The following is a 17047-nucleotide window of genomic DNA, read 5'->3' on the forward strand; positions in this document are numbered from 1 at the left end:
TAGTACGGGCAAATTTGTCAATGCATTTTATATTATTGTGTGAGGGTAAGGTTATTTAATTATGAAAATATAAATTTACATTATTTATAAGGATAAATTAGGCTAAAATTTTATCATCCTATCTCTTAGTCATTTTGGAATGACTAATACCACTTTCTCCATGATATTCGGTATGAATATCGTTTGCATTTGTCTAAAAGTATGGTTATATAATATTCAGTATGAATTTGTATCATTTGCAAGTACAAGTTAGTTCAAATATTGTTATGTTGGTAGTAGGGGTAAATTAGTCAAAAAATTTAAATTAATTAGTAGGGGCAAATTAGTCAACTCATTTTATATTATTGTGTGAGGATAAGGTTATTTAATTATGAAAATATAAATTTATATCATTTATAAGGATAAATTAGTATAAAAATTTCATTATCATATCTCTTAATCATATTCTAGGATGACTAATACCACTTTCTCCATGGATTATTTTATCTTATGAGCAGGGGATTAATTTGGTTAGTTGGCTGCAGCCCGGATGAGCAAGTGCTATTAGTTGATTGTTCATTGGGGCCGGGCGTACGGCAAAATTAGAAGCCTGTGTATGCTCTACCTGCTGCTTGGGTAGAACTAAACAATTGTGCTGTACCATGGCATCTGAAAATTTTGATTCAGCTTGAGAACTCCAGCCCGCTTTGTCAAGTAATCGTGGTTATGGGACTCGGGGCACGGACGGTTGCACACCAGGGCAATTTTGATCATTATCAACTGCGCGTAACTTTCTTTGTACATCGTGTAATTTTTTTTTCACAGGATGTATTTTCACAACAGATAGTAGTGGGCCCCACACTTGGCGCGGAAATCGAGTTACATGGTGTAATCTCAGCAGCCCAAAATTTTGAGGGCAAATCTTGGCCCTTAACCGTGCAGGGACGGTCATACTGATGACCGTCCCTGCCCCAAATCCGTGGTTATGGGCCTCTTGACAACTCTAAATTCGGAATGAAATTTTTTCGGTTGATATTGAAACGTTGTTCATGCACCATTTTGATTAGAAGGACGAAACACAAATTCGAAGTTGGGATATTATTCTAGACACCATTACACGCCCCAGATTGGATTTGAACTAGTTTTTGATATGCGATGTTCAGTGCCTGTTTGAAATCATGGTAAAAAAGTTTTTTTTTTTTTAACTAGCTTTTGATATGAGATCTTTGGTGCCTATTTGAAATTATGGTTAAAAAAAAATCCTTCATTTAGTAGAACTTAACTTTTGGTAAAAGTAATTTTTTTTTTTTAAAAATTTCAAACAGGAGAGGAGTGAGATTTAAAAAGCAATGAAGGGATAGAGGGATTTAGATCTAGAACCTCTAAAGTTTTATCTTAACCACTAGATCAACATCTCTTCGCCCCGATATAAGTACTTGTTAAATAATCATATCATTTGGATATATTTATATCTTTATTCAGTTCATAATTTCTAATAAATAGGTCAAATTTTTATTTTTTATTTTTTGAAACATGAACGTTAATTCAAAAGCACTAATATTGAGTTTATGCAAAAAGAGATTTTGAGACGAAAAACTCGCCATTTTTGAAAAACACAGCATTTCTAAATAGACTCTTACTTAATAAAGAACTGTTCTGTAAAGGTGAATTTTAGGTATAAAGGTATTTATGATGGAAAAAAAAAGTAAATCTATGACATAACACACAAGCATAAACAAATTAAATAGCCACTAATATGTGCCTTTAACTGCCTTTGTGGGGTAAGAGATCAAAGTTTCAAATCTCACTTCCCATCAATTGCCACTAATATGTGATTTCTTCTAAATTTAAAAGATGTACAATAGTACACCCTTTAATCTTGATGTGAGATCCACTCTCTCTAATCCTCATTAACTTGATTGGGCCTTTCCTTAGATAGGCTAGAGTAAAATTAGGAGTAAGATTAGTACAGGAGTTGTTGCTTAACAAAAAAAAAAAAAAAGAGGTAAGCAAATGAAATAGCACAAAGAATCACCAAATCGTGTTGAAGATGCATGAGGGAGGGATGAGTTGGATGATTGGGGAAGAGAGAATGTAAATGAGAGGTTCTGAGCTCGGGTCCTTTCGCTTGCACTAAAATAAAATTTAAAAATTCATGCTAAGGCAAGCAAATATGAAATTCAATAATCAAATATTTTGGAATTTTCTCCTAAAAATCGCATTAGAGGTTTGAGAGGATAGTAACGGATTCGGCACCTCTGCAATTCCCAATTCTAGTTATCCCTACAGTGCAAGCACTAATATAAAAAATGTAAAAACTAAAACAATAAATATGCAAAGACATTGAAAAAATAACTCACTAAAATTTGTATTCCAAAATCAATCTAATCTGTCCAATTTCGAATTCATCCATTCCGAACCATGAATTTCATAGTGCTATTACTGTTATAATTGCTGAGAGTCCCTTCAATATTAACTGCAAAAACACAGCCCACATATCATTGCCTCTAAGACCGGTTAAACCTCTATCAAACTGTTGCTTCATTGGTGACTTTTTTCTTGGAGTCCAAAACTCTTTCACTGTTGCAGTACTAATTTTTTAATTTCTGCTGCTGCATGACTTCAAGAGCTAAGAGAAAGCTGGAATGTCTTTGGAGCAATTCAAGTAAAAATTCATTCCAAGTATCAACAGGCCCTGGCAAGCACCAATGGAGGCAATCACTCAGTCCCTTGTTCCATCGGTTATCCCAATGTAATCCAGGATGGCCATCAGGCCTCATTAGCATAGCTTCAGTAACATCTATAACATCAAATGCTCTTCCCTTTTCCTCTCCCAATTTGCGGGCATTATCAATCTCCGCCAGTTGGGCGTTCCTGTAAACCAAATCCAGGCCACCGTTGTTAATCTCTTCTGGAGCAAATGGGCGTGTTCTCTTGCAAGTCCCTCCCGTGTTCCAAGTGCCGTTCTCGAATTGGGATGGTGAGAATGTTCTCAGTAAAGTTACTATCCTCGAGCAGCTGTTGCAATCGTTGATGGACTTAAGAGCAAGCCTAAAAGCTCCTTGTATGACAATGTCAGGGCCAAGGTGCGTCACGTTTGGGTCCGAGCAGTAAATACATCCAAGAAAATGACCACCCTCGTACACGTAGTTGGGTCGGAAGAACCAGTTGGTGGCTGAGAGAATGGCATAATCTAGGGCTGGTAGTTTTTGCACCCAACTCTCATCAATCTTGTCTAGGTGTAGATGAAAACCGCCGGTTTCGGTGCCGTTGACTGCCATCTCTGAGGCGGAGACGAGGAATGGGGACCACAGCACCATGATGGTGAAGTTGTTACGAGGCAAGTGCCATATTATGGTCTTCCCTTCCTCATCTTCCCTGTATACTTCGTGTGGGGTTTCCTCCTGCAAAATGGAGTTTCTTGTACTAAGTTTAACAAGTTTCTATCCATGAATGCAGCATGGTAACTGGCAAATCTAATAGTTGTTCTTTGGCTAATGAAATGGCATCAATTGAACAAATAGTGCAATCTTATTTAGAGTATTCTTATGGGTCGAACAATAAAGATTTGTCGAGAAATTAGCCAACATTCGGACGCCATGATAAAATTTGTTCGCATGTTAACACATACTAGAAAGTTCAGAAACATGTCACGATAAGTGCGGGAGTGTGGATTAATTTCAGGTGGAGACAAATATAATATCAGGCATTCTTTTTAATCTCTTGATACAATGATAATTTTACAATAGTGCTAACAAGAATTACATTAACTTTTTAAAGGATTTTGTAGGCGGCAAAGCACATAATTGATGAAGTTACAAATTCTCCAAAGGTAAACCAAATATAGCATAATAATCAATAAGAAAAATTTTTGTTTGGGGAGTGAGCCAAAAACTTAAACTATAAAAATACCAATAAAATCAAAAAAGTTTTCAAATTCTTAGAAAGGTGGAAGCAGCAGCTCCCCAGTGTTAATAAATATAAAACACCATAGTACATGAAATTAAAAAAAAAACTAATTAATAAACATATGCATTACTGTTCTTGAATTAGACGAGAATTATCAAGCTGACTCTTCATTGTTTTCAAACTTAGATGGACACTAATATGCAAATTGGTGAACTTAGAAATCAACTGAACTTCTTCTTATGAATTGGGGGTAAATTTGAAAATTAGAAGAGATGAGAGAAATGGAGTACAATTAGTGAAGAATATTTCACTTAATAGGTTTTTTTTTTTTTTTTTTTTTAACATTTGTTTTAGTATAAGTGTGAGGGTTTGAATCCAGGACCTCTCACTTATACTCCTTCCCTTCATACCACCCAACCATCCCTCCCGATACACTTAATAGGTTTTCTTTGATTTTTTTGAATCCCGATCTGCTAGGCATACTTGACATATGGACCTCTTATTTAATTTTTCCATAAATGTTTTCATGAATGGAGTATGAAGTAATCCAATTTACATCCAAAACATCTAAATGATAGAAACAACTTGGTTTTGAATCCTTCACTACTCGATTCCAATCAACTCACCAAATTAGTCATGCGTATCTTTACATTTTATTGACTTGTGGTGGGGCAATGTCAAATATTTACAAAACTACATAGCTAACAGCATAATTTTAATGCCCTTGTGACCCCGCTCAAAAAGTGATATGATAGAAGTTGGTGTGGGTACGACTTAAGGCTTTGTGGGAAACGCGGCCTCATAAGTTTCATTTTGTACGAGTTGGTATAAGTTTATAATTTACTCTCAATATACATTAAGTTGTCCTAAACTTACACTAAATGATACTAATCAACTTATACCAAATTGTACTTGATTTACACTAAATAATAACAAATCAACATACATTGAGCTGTACCTAATTTATATGAAACTGGACCTTATTAATACCAAAATCCTATTGATTTACACCAGAGGTTAACTTGTGCAAAATTATACGAAACATAGATTGTGAGGCCTTGGATCTAGGCTTTATTATACTATATTTTTTTCTCTCAATTGATAACATCTATACTACATTTTTTTTCTCTCAATTGGTAACATCTATACTATCAATACTCTATCATAGAAGAAAAATCCAACTAGATTGTATAAGGAATTAGGGGAAAAGCAGGCTCATATGGACCAAAGGGGTACACACCATTTGAATTTTTTTAACTGCATGTTATGAGTTTGAACTCCCGACCTACAGTGTAAAGAAGGATTTTAAATCCAATTTGGTCTTTAACTTACCTAAGGGTGTGCTTAATAAAACTGAAATTTAAAAACTGAAATTTGAAAACTGAAATTTGAAATTTGAAATCTAAAATCTAAATCCATTGAATTACAGAATTGTTAAGTACTAAATTTGATACATTTAAATGTTATCACATTAAGTGATAGGTGAATAGATTATCACTTATTTTGCTTAAAAAATTTGAGTTTTTTTTTTGCCAAAATAAGACTTTTTTAAAAAATATTCCTAATTTGATTCACTTTCAAATTTTATTCCTATAATGATGTTATTGTTGCCACCTAATTATCCTGATTGACATGTTGGATAACAAGAAAAGAAAGTTTTAATCTACTCTATAGTTTGTAACATGAACTAAAATTTTAAATTTTTTTTTCTTATAGAGGCACAAAAAGATAGCATAACTTTGATAATTTCCTTATAATTATTTAAAATAAATTCTACCATTATTGACCTTGCAATTATTGGTCTCTCCATTTTTTTTAAAATGAATCAAACCTATTGCATATATTTTTTTAAAAATAATTTTTAAAAAATACAAAAATTGCAATGAAAATTTCAACGAAAATTGTAAGCAATAACAAGAGAAGGTCACAAAAACTTTAAGGCTATGATATTTGTTTATGTTATCCTCTATGTTATCCTTCCTACTCCTTGAAAAAAACTTTTACAAAAAGTAATCAAGCTGAAATTTTCTTCTTTGGTTCCAATTGAATATTTTCCATCATTGTTCATGATGTTTTATCTTTATATATTTTTTTTCTGCCACTCTTACTTAATGATTTGTACAATTTCCTAGCTAGTCAGGAGCCATAATTTCAGAATATGAAAGAAAATCAAGATGGAATTATTTAATGGGGTTCTAAAAACTAGTTTCAAATAAGTTGGCAACCATTCAAATAGGTGACAAACCAAAAAAAATAACAAAAGGTTATACTTTATGAGAACCAAGAAGACAAATAAGTATACGTCTCTTCCTTATCTCTAAGTAGAGTAGGATAACTTGAAAAAATACTCAATCATAGTATAACTATAATAGATTTCCAAGAAGAAAAAAAAATTTCCAAGAGAGATAGGTGATCTAATTGCAAGTAGAGTTGAAATATTTGAACCAGTACTCTGCACTTCAAGCTTCACCAATCAAAAGTAACCACATTCTCGTCATTTTCTTTACTATTCATGGCCATTTTTTGAAGGCCATAGGAATGTTCCATAAACTTCACAATAGAAAAGACGAGAATAATGTTTGTTTATCTTGAGATTATCGATTTTAGAATAATATTTTCATCTGCCGAAACAATATTAAGTATGACACTAAAGTTTTAGATATTGTTAATATAAATATTGGCTTTTTAGAATTACGTTTGACAAGAGAAAGATAATGAAAGGAAAAGAAGTGTGGGAAGGTTCAAAGTAAGAAAGAATCATGAAAGATATTAGATAAAAAAGAGAAATAGAGTGCGTCTTTATCTATATCCTAGCACATATGCAACCTATGTGGTAAAAAAAGAATTATAATAGTAACAAATTTTAAAATTAAATTACTTTGGGTATATGTTTTTGAAGGAGAATTATTTTGGCAATAAACTCTAAAAAATTCAAAGCCATATCTATTTTTGGTTATCAAACATATTTAAATATGTTAAAATTTGAACCTAATAAATTTAAATATTAGATTTAGTTATCAAATAGGGTTGGTACTGTACGGTGTATACTCACGTACACTGTTGACCAAAAAGAAAAAAAATATAAAGTCATGTTTTTGTTAACCAAACTTTTCCTAGCTTTGTATCACCTTCTACACTTGCTAGTATTAGTCCCATGTTACACACATTGGTGCCCCTTGATCAATTGAATTTATATGAAGGAAAGAGTGGGTCTACCATCAAAAATCAGTACAACAACTACGGCATTGTCCATGCAGAACCAAACGCACCCATCCCAATTTGAGAAACATGAGACATCCGAATCCTATGTAAAAAGTTGATCTTTGTCACAAACATCTATAGTGGATTATACAAATAGCCAAAATTATGGAAAGACTTCTTGGTGGCTAGCTAGGGAATCGTGCAAGAGCCTGAGATAGTTCTTGGGTTCCTAGGAAAATAAGAAACAGGTAGGAAGTATCAACACTTTTTGTTGTTGAGCCGTGTGCGTTTGATTTGTAAACAAGCTGAAATCTCTTGAAGGAAAAAAGTTTCTTTCAATTAGAAAAGGTTCCAATAAACATTGATTCTTACTCATTTTCTTTCCATTTATTTTGTCAAACAAAGTAGAGAACTATACTTTAACTTTTGCTAAAAAAAAGGTCTACTTTAACTTTCTTTTATGTATCTTTTGATTCACTTTTTCATATAAATTCCTTTTATTCAAATGTAGCGTAATAAGTGGCTATGGCATTCTTTGGTTGGATGTGAAACGTTCTAAACCAAGAAATACTTTCTCAGTAAAATGTTTTGCATGAAATATAGAAGTTTTTCGAAGATTTTCAAGTTAAATGAATTTAAATGCTTTCATTTGTAATACTCTCGATGCAATATCTAATTCGCTTAATAAAACTATCATTTTAACATTTGACAAGTTATAGTTCTGACCAATATGTAGATGGACTAAAAGAGAAGACTAACTAAGTTATAAACAAAGTTTTAACAAAAGCATAAAGCATTGGTAATAAGCCTAAGATATGTGAATGGAAAGTCTACAAATAAATTCATTAACAGAGTTGCATCTTATCCAATTAGATCATATAATTAAAACGCGAGTAAACGTTTGGTTTCATATGTCTGAATATATTTAAGGGAAGGATTTCAAGAACAAACCTCAGATAATAAACAGAGAAGCGAATTCATGTGATTCCTGGCAAGTGAGTCACCTATGAAAGCCATCGTCTTTCCTTTAACAATGTTTAGAAAGCTCCTGGGATTGAAGACAGGAAGTTCGCATTCATCGGGCTTCCATCTCCATTGAAGGAAGTCCCTGTCCATCCTCCCATGCAAGAAACAGTTCCTCTGGTAAGGGAGTGTTTTACAGCTGAAATTTGTATACAAAGGCCCTCTAGCATCTTGAGTCCAACGACCCTTCGATAGGTCACACTTTTCAGTTTCTTCAAAACATCACAAAGAACAGAGTTCGATGTATTGTGAATGCATTTCAGAAACCAAATGGAGCAGGTTTAACAAATTGTAAGACGTTTTTGTCAACAAATGTAAATGTGCCAATGAAACGAGAGCCAATACCTGGCCTACCGTTGCCGGGCTGGTTTAAGGAGTTCCTTTGCTCGGGGTAGTCTGAGTCTCCATGTTCGAAGGTGGACTTGAGAGTGTTGGAAGCAAACAGGAAGCAGAAGCTGAGCCATATGGTAAAACATAATGAGTAGATCAACAAAGATGGTCGCCTAACCAAGTTGAGATATTCCACCTTGTTAGTGAGATTATGCTCATGCATACGTTTGCTTAATTTCAAAGTCGGATTCATTCTGAGTAATAGACTCTCTAGATTCTTTGGCTATTCCCTACCTGCATGATTGTGTTTTGTAGATGAGTGATATCAGATATGAGAAGCTAGGGGGGATCTCATACGACGTTTTCGTCTGCTTCGAGACTTGGCAAATGATCAAATGATACTGGCACAACCCCTATTTGAGCGTGGAAGGGAGCAACTTATCACAAAAATGACAAAAACTACTCATCTTAACTCTCAAGTGAAAATCTGATGTTATTTATAAAATATATAAAAAGAGATTAGGGAGTTTAGTGTAAACATTATTTGTCAATTTGTAAACTTCTATTTGTAAGGAGATTTTACTGTTTTTTTTGGATATCATACAACAAATAAAAATCGTCATTGAATTGTGAAAGAAGTGTTATTTAAAATTTAAACTAATATCTTTTTCGAGAGATACAAGTTAAGCGAATAATACTAAAAAGGAACTGTAAAATTTTCTCTATTTTTGTCCTTATGGAAACTACTTTAATTTTAACTATCTGAATACATATTTATGGTTAGTTATCTTGAAAAAAATATTTTGCTTCAACTATTTATTTTACAACATAACTAACCTAAGCATTGTAACTTCTGATATTACAATTATTATATGAAATACATTTAAGAGATTAAAATTTACTTTAACAATGAAAAATTTATATAAAATTCATTTACTATGACTATTATAAGTTTTCTTTTTTATTATTGTACACACATCAAGCGTGCAAAAAGTACTAGTTTTCTTTAATTTGATAGAGCTAAGTAATTTAGGGGCTCTGACAAGTCTTAAGTGAATCACTGCGCCTTTTAACATGGTTAATCTACCTACCTCGTTGATGGAACAATTTTGAATTCATTCTTCACCCTTTTCCACGGCGGCAATCTCGGATCCGTCCAGCCCGGTGAACACGCACGATGTTAATTTATGGCTAATTACACTAGCATCCTAAACTACTTCCAAATCTCACTATGCACCTTGAACTTTCCATTTCAGCATTTAACTACCTTGAACTACTAATAGTTTGCAGAACAATATCATTTACTAAAATCTGGCAATTGAAAACAGATCTCAGCAGGCCATGGAGTAATAAAACTCCAATTTCATCATTTGGTATTTTCTTCTCCTCAAAACGCCCTTGTTACATCAAAAAGAAAAAGAGCCAAAATCAAACTTTTTCCCCATCCATGGCCAAATAAAGGCCATAATCAGAGGACTTGGCAGGCGTAGCTAGCTACATTGAGCCCAGGTTGGGTCGACAAAATCCCTCGACTTTGTGAAAATCCCTCGACTCGAAATTTAATTTCATTAGAAGTTATATACTTAAGGAAGTGATAGTACTTTGGAATTCTTAGGTGTCTATTAAAGATTTTTTTAGAGTACTTTGGAAGTTCTACACTTAATTGAAGAAGGGCTCTAACATAATGGGCTAAAGAGTAGCTGGAAAGTGACATCCCAAATGATTGTAAATAGTAGTTAAAGAGTCCCAAGCTGACATGTACGTTTAGCTGTAATTGGCATTGCTAGTCATTAGAAAGTGATTGAATAGCCCTGGGGGACCATGAATTCAAAGATCAATGACTATTGTGAACCAAGTCAATATCAATTATTGAGTCTTGAGTTGGCATCCAATTTTGACTGATTTGGATTGACAACATTAGTTCGTAATCAAAAGATGTAGAATGCAATGAAATTCAAGACTACATGGTCTTGGTAAGATCATTTAGTCAATGTTTTTGAAAACCGAATCGAATCGAACCGATCAGTTCAATCAGTTGAACCGTGAACTGGTCATGCCTTCGGTCCGATTCAATTAAAAAATCAAAGAATTAATTGAACCGATAAAAATCGGGAGGTTCAACTGATTTTCATTAAGTTTTTATTTTATAAAATAAATATTTTAGTTTTATTCAAAATTCTTAATACTAATGAATAAAAAATTATTAACCTTTTGAACCGATTGAACCATGAACCGGAATGTTTTCCGGTTCACTCTCGTATACCTTCTGGTTCACTCTTGTATAACTACTTTGGACGTCACATATAATAAATGGTCTCATTTACTAATAAACTCATGCATGGATTACTTTCATTTTCTTATTTAAAGACAGACATTACGGTTGAAGCACAAGAATACTAGTTGTAGTCGACGTATCTATTGATATATCAGTCTATCTAACGGGTGTCATATCGTTAAGATATATTTCAGATGTTATATTTTTGAAAATATAAGATTAATTAAAAATAAATAAATACAAGAGGTAGGCAAGGTTAAATAGAAAAAAGTATATAAATGCAATAAAGGATAATAATTATTAGTATGCAATAAAGGATAATAATAGATAAATGCAATAGTATCGACCACAGCTTTTCTTAGGCCATTTGCCCGTCGTACAAGGTTTGCCTAGTGCGTCTTACCCCTCCTTATGGTTGGCGGGTTATTGCACAGGGTGGAGTTTACCCAATGCTTTGTGTTTGATCTCAAGTCTCTCAACTGCTTTATGGGTGGTTACACAACCGTATTTGACCATAGTTTTCATGATTTTAAGAGCAAAAGAATCCAATGTTCCATGGGTATTTTGAGCTCCAATGGTGTATAATTAACATGGAATTTATATAGGAAATTTATATCAATGATATTTTTCAAAGAATAGGAATTTTTCCGGAATGGAAACCTTCATTAGCCAGAATCCATTGGACCATGGTACAATTAATAATTCGTCTAATTTGTCTACCCCCATCCCCTATTACACATTTTGTGTCACATACCTTGTTACAATGTAGAGCAGCGCAACACACATTTTCTCACTTAATATAAGACAAAGGTTATTACACCATGCACTAGAGTGACTGATGTAAGAATTGGTGAATCATGAAACACAAGGTATCCAAATGCATGATTTAACAAGGTAACACCAAAAGTGTACCAAACGAAGTTTTATAGTGGTGCACATCTCTTTATTTAATATTCATTAATGGTTAATGGTTGATAAATCATGATCTAGATGTATTACTACTCTATCACACAGTGTAATAGTAATGTAATACCAAAAATATAACAAATGATTCAAAGATTGTTTCGTTGTCTATTCGAGGAATAATGTGTAAGCGATGTATTTTATATTCTGATACGTGATAGTGATGTTCGGATTCGAACCATCCAACCTTTTAAAAATCAAGATGATCCAAAGTTGGCTAAGTGGCTGCAGCCTGGATGAGGAAGGCTATTAGTCGCGCGTGCATTTGAGCGGGGCGTAGTGCAAAATTAGGAGCCTGTGTATGATATGCTCTCTCAATGTGCTTTTGGGGAACAACAGTGTTTTGAAAATCGGACTGGACCGGCCGGTTCGATCGGTTGGACCACGAACCGGCCATGGCTCCGGTCCGGTTCTATGCTATAGTTGATCAGGTTAGAAAATCGGTCAAAAATCGGTTAAACCGTGGAAACCGCCAGACCGGATTGAACCGGTGGTTTTCGGTTTTCGAGATTTCTTTTTTTTTTTTTTTTTTTTCATTTTGCAAAATGCAGCTATCAAGATTCGAACTCGAACTCAAGACCTTTGTAATAAAAAACCAATGTAGTAACCATTGCACCATCTCATCTTATTAGTTTTTTATTGATAACTTATTTATATAAAACAAAAACTCATATTTCTTTTTTTCATTTTTTTTACAAAATCTAATCATCTCATGGCTCTTTCTTTTTAATCTTCAACACACACACACACACACACACACACACACACTCTCTCTCTCTCTCTCCTCTTTTTTTTGTCACTCTCTTTTTAATCAAACCACTTTATTTTTAATTTATTGACGTTTTCTTCCATCTTTTAATTTTATTTTTGTCCATTAAATTGAAAAAGGTTAAAAAATAATTATTTTTCTTTAACCCAAATTATTTAATGCCACAACCACTCACTTTTATCTCATTTTTTATTTCTTATCAAGTTTGCATTTCTATTTTCGATTCTCTTGACTTCTTTCGAACTCCAAAATTCCTTTTTTAAATTGCAATCTCTAAATCCCAAAACGTAAATTAAAATTTAAGTTTACAAAATCTAAATTCTCATAGACATGAATTTTGTATAATTTTAAAATATTATGATATTTTTGGGTTAGATCTAAGATTTTTTTGGTAGATATAATTGAAATTGAAATGAAATTTATTTGTTTTAACTTATAATTTAAAAATTTTATTTTTAAAAAATCAAGTTATTCAAAAATAGTAAACTTTTCATCAATTAATCCATTACATGTCTTATTTTGTGCATAAATATTTATATAAATTATTTTTTTTAAAATTCATTGAATCGAGGTTGAATCGGTCCGACCGATTGAACCTCGACCCTTTCACGTCATCGGTTCAATTAACGGTCCGGTTTTTAAAACATTGGGGAACAACTAAACAGTATACTGTGTCATAGCATCTGAAAAATGTGAATCAATTTGGGAACTCCGGCCCACTTCTTCAAGTCAGTGTAGTGATGGGCCTCACGATAACTCTAGTTCTAAATAGAATTCTTTTATTGGAAAAGTCGATCAAAACGTTTGTCGCATTGTATGGAAAAGAATTCTAACACATTTTATTAAATTAATTTTTTTGTCATTCACTTTTAAAATATTAACTTTAAATTCATTACAAATTTAAGTTAGTAAAATTTGATCTCAACCTAAATTTTCAACCACTTTTTAGTCTGAAATCATCACACGACTCACATGCAGTGATTTTTTATGTATAAAAAAGATTAGATGCCATTTTTTTAGTTGCAAAAATGAATGTAAACTGAGTCAAATCTCACTATTTTAGAAAAGATAAATATGATTTGAGTCAGATCTTACTTTTTTAGAGATAAAAATGAATATGGATTGGATCATTTGTTTAATTGCAAACAGAATCTAACCATTTTGTCCCTAAAAAAATGATCATGTATGCATTACGTGATGGATTCAGGGTAAAAAGTGGTTAAAAATCTACACTCGAACAAAATTTTACCGACTTAATTTTGTAAGGGACGTAAAGTTATTATTCTAAAAGTGAAGGATGAAAAATTTACATGACAAAATATCAGGGACATTTTAAATGATTTTCCTTTTTTAATTTGACATAAAAAGTTGTACATGCGTCAATTTTTATTGGTGTTACGGAAATAATATAAAAAATTTGAAGTTGGGATATAATTCTAGACACATTTACACATTCTAGATTGGATTTGAACTGGTTTTGATGTGTCATTTTTAGTGCCTGTTTGATGTTGTGGTTAAAAATGTCATTTATTTAATAGAGCTTTTGATAAAAATACTTATTAAGTACTGAATTATATTATTATTTGATTGTATTTATGTCTTTATTCAATTCATAATTTATGATCAAATGGTTAGATTTTTATTTTCTATTTTTTGAAACATGAAAATTATTTCAAAAACACCAATTTTGAGTTTACACAAAAAGTGTTTTTGAGACGAAAATCTCCACCACTAAATTTACTAACGATATTTACCAAGCACCTAGAAATATTTCTATCACTCAAAAATATTTTCTTTATTAAAAGTGACGTAAATAGACTCTCAATGAATAAAGATTTGTTTTGTAAAGGTGAATTTTAGGTATAAAGTTATTCTATGACAGAAGAGAAGTAATACCTAAGACACAAGTATAAACAAATGATGATTACATTGAGAAAGCAAAGAATGGCCAAATCCACCTAAGGCAATCCAAAATGAAAATTGTAGAACGCAAATTTAGAGTTCTAATATTAATTATACGTTTGGGGTTACAGAATTAAAGGAGTAAAATAACCACTCAAAATATTTATGTGGCATAGAAGAAAATAAATAATTCACACTATTATTAAAATAACAAACAATGAAAGAAAGCCACATGCAATAAAACCTTGCAGTCTCTCCTGCACTCCCTTAAGAAGACACTCCAAGTAATGTCCTATTCCCTCCAAAAAAAAAATAATAATAACGTCCTATTTATAACATATCGGATTGAGTAAGAAACCACTTGCATAAAAAATTATTAAAAAAAAACACAAACTCCTAAATCACACGACTATATACTATATACCTAACTCCAATAAAACTAACAAATAAATAAATAGAAACTTATAAACTTGATTTATTTTGCCAACAAAAATCACTTAATCCGTGATCAAATTTTTGAGATTTTCTCCCAAATCTCACTTCAGCAGTTTGAGAGGGTATTAACAGGTTCGGCATCTCTACAATTATCAGTACCAGTTATGCCATACAATGCAAGCAGGAGCACAACAAATGTGAAAACTAAAACAAAAATATACACATGAATAAAACAATGTGCAAATATATATATAGAGAGAGAGAGAGCTTTTACTCATTAAAAATTGTATCTCTTTTTTTAAATTCTCTTTAAAGTGAAGAATTGAATTTAAACTCTTACTTACAATTCCTCCGCTTAAATTGCATCTCAAAATCAATCTAATCTGTCCAATTTCAAATGCATCCCATCCGAACCAAGAATTGTATAGTGCAATTGCTCTTATAATTGCAGAGAGTCTGTTCCCGGATATTAACCGCAGAAAGACAGCCCGCATTAGGATTGCCTCTCAAATGGGTTAGACCTCAACAAACAATGAGCTCCACTGGCGGCTTTTTTTGGAGTCCAAAACTGTTTCACTATTGAAGTATTTTAGTTTTTAACATCTTCTGATGCATGCCTTCTCAGTGTTTCAAGTAAAATTTCGTTCCAAGTATCAACCGGCCCCGGCAAGCACCAATGGATGCAATCGCTGGTTCCCTTAGCCCAGAAGGGATCCCAATGTACATCAGGGTGGCCATCAGGCCTCATTGACATAGCTCCAGTAACATCTATAACATCAAATGTTCTCCCCCTCTTCTCTCCCAATTTGTGTGCATTTTCAACCTCTGCTAATTGGACATTCCTGTTATCCCATTCCACGCCATTGTAGTTAATCTCTTCTGGAGCAAGTGGGCTTGTTCTATTGCAAGTCCCTCCCATGTTCCATGCGCCATTCTCGAAATGGGCTGGTGAAAATGTTCTCACTAAAGTTAGCATCCTCGAGCAGTTGTTGCAGTCGTTGATGGACTTAAGAGCAAGCCTAAAAACTCCTTGGATGGCAATGTCAGGGGTCAGGTACGTTGCGTTAGGATCGTGGGAGTAAATGCATCCAAGAAAACGACCACCCTCGGACACGTAGTTGGTTCTAAAGAACCAGTGGCCGGCGGAGATAATGGCATAATCCAGGGCCGGTAGTTTTTGCACCCAACTCTCATCAATTTTGTCTAGGTGCAAATGGAAACTGTCGGTTGCTGACCCGTTCACTACCATCTCCGAGGCGGAGACGAGGAATTGCGACCACAGCACCATGATGGTGAAGTTGTGGTGAGGAAAGTACCACGTTATGGTTTTGCCTCCCTCATCCCCCCTGTATACTTCTTGTGGGGTTTCTTCCTGCAAAATGGAGTTTCTTTGAACCAGTTTTAACCAAGTTTCTATCCATGCATGCAGCACGGTAACATATAAAAAGCAAAAAAAAAAAAAAAAAAAAAGAAAAGAAGAGGGTGTGGGGTTCCTTTTTATTTCTTGCTACAATGATATATTTCTTTGAAAAACATAAAAAGAAAAAAAAAACCTATCATAATTACTTTCTATGAATGGTGTTTATGTTTTGATAAACTGTACATAATGTTCTCGTTACCAACTCTGTGAAATACATTTTGCTTAACTGAACTATTATTGATCAATTGTCTACAAAATATGTTTTACAAATACTATTAGAAATATTTCATTAGTGAAAAAAAATGACTGAGTGCCTATTTGCGCATTAGCAAATTAACTCCAATTCACTTTGAAAGACAATAATATGCAATATGCCAACAATATGCAAATTGGTGAATACGAAGAAAGGAATTTGAACTTCTTCCCATAAATTGGGAGTTAATTTGAAAATTGGAAGAGTTGAAAGAAATTGCAATTAGTGAAGAATACTTCAGTTAACAGGTTTTCTCTGATTTTTTGAGTTGCAAGCTGCTAAACATACTTAACCGATAGACCTCTTTTCTTTTATTTTCCATCAAAGTTTATATGACTGGACTATGGAGTATTTGAGTAATCGAATTAACTTCCAAAGTGCCTACATAATAGAAACAAGTTGGTTTTCAATGGTTCAGTACTCAATTACAATCAATTCACCAAATTAGTCATGTGTATCTTGGCTTTTTATTCACTAGTGGGGGCAAAAATCCACCATTTCCAAAAGTGCCTAGATGACAGTGTAATTTAGTGCTTCAGCGCCCCAACTCTAAGAGTAACGTGATTAAAGTTGGTGTGGATATGATTT

At 33.1% G+C, this 17047-nt stretch overlaps 2 protein-coding genes across 2 annotated transcripts; both read right to left on the reverse strand.

Annotated features, from left to right (window-relative positions):
* Nucleotides 1-2322: 2322 nt before the first annotated feature.
* Nucleotides 2323-8854, reverse strand: LOC113705734 (xyloglucan O-acetyltransferase 3-like). Its single transcript, XM_027227652.2, has 3 exons — nucleotides 8458-8854; nucleotides 8041-8324; nucleotides 2323-3383 (listed from the first exon to the last, which is right to left on the reverse strand). Exons 1-3 carry the CDS (start codon nucleotides 8693-8695, stop codon nucleotides 2571-2573), a joined length of 1335 nt encoding a protein of 444 aa, XP_027083453.2. The 5' UTR covers nucleotides 8696-8854; the 3' UTR covers nucleotides 2323-2570.
* Nucleotides 8855-15375: 6521 nt separating this feature from the next.
* Nucleotides 15376-16074, reverse strand: LOC140013350 (xyloglucan O-acetyltransferase 3-like). Its single transcript, XM_072062611.1, has one exon. It carries the CDS (start codon nucleotides 16072-16074, stop codon nucleotides 15376-15378), a length of 699 nt encoding a protein of 232 aa, XP_071918712.1.
* Between the last annotated feature and the right edge of the window lie 973 nt (nucleotides 16075-17047).

This window comes from Coffea arabica, chromosome 8c (assembly GCF_036785885.1).
Source record: "Coffea arabica cultivar ET-39 chromosome 8c, Coffea Arabica ET-39 HiFi, whole genome shotgun sequence".
Taxonomy (NCBI): Eukaryota; Viridiplantae; Streptophyta; class Magnoliopsida; order Gentianales; family Rubiaceae; genus Coffea; species Coffea arabica.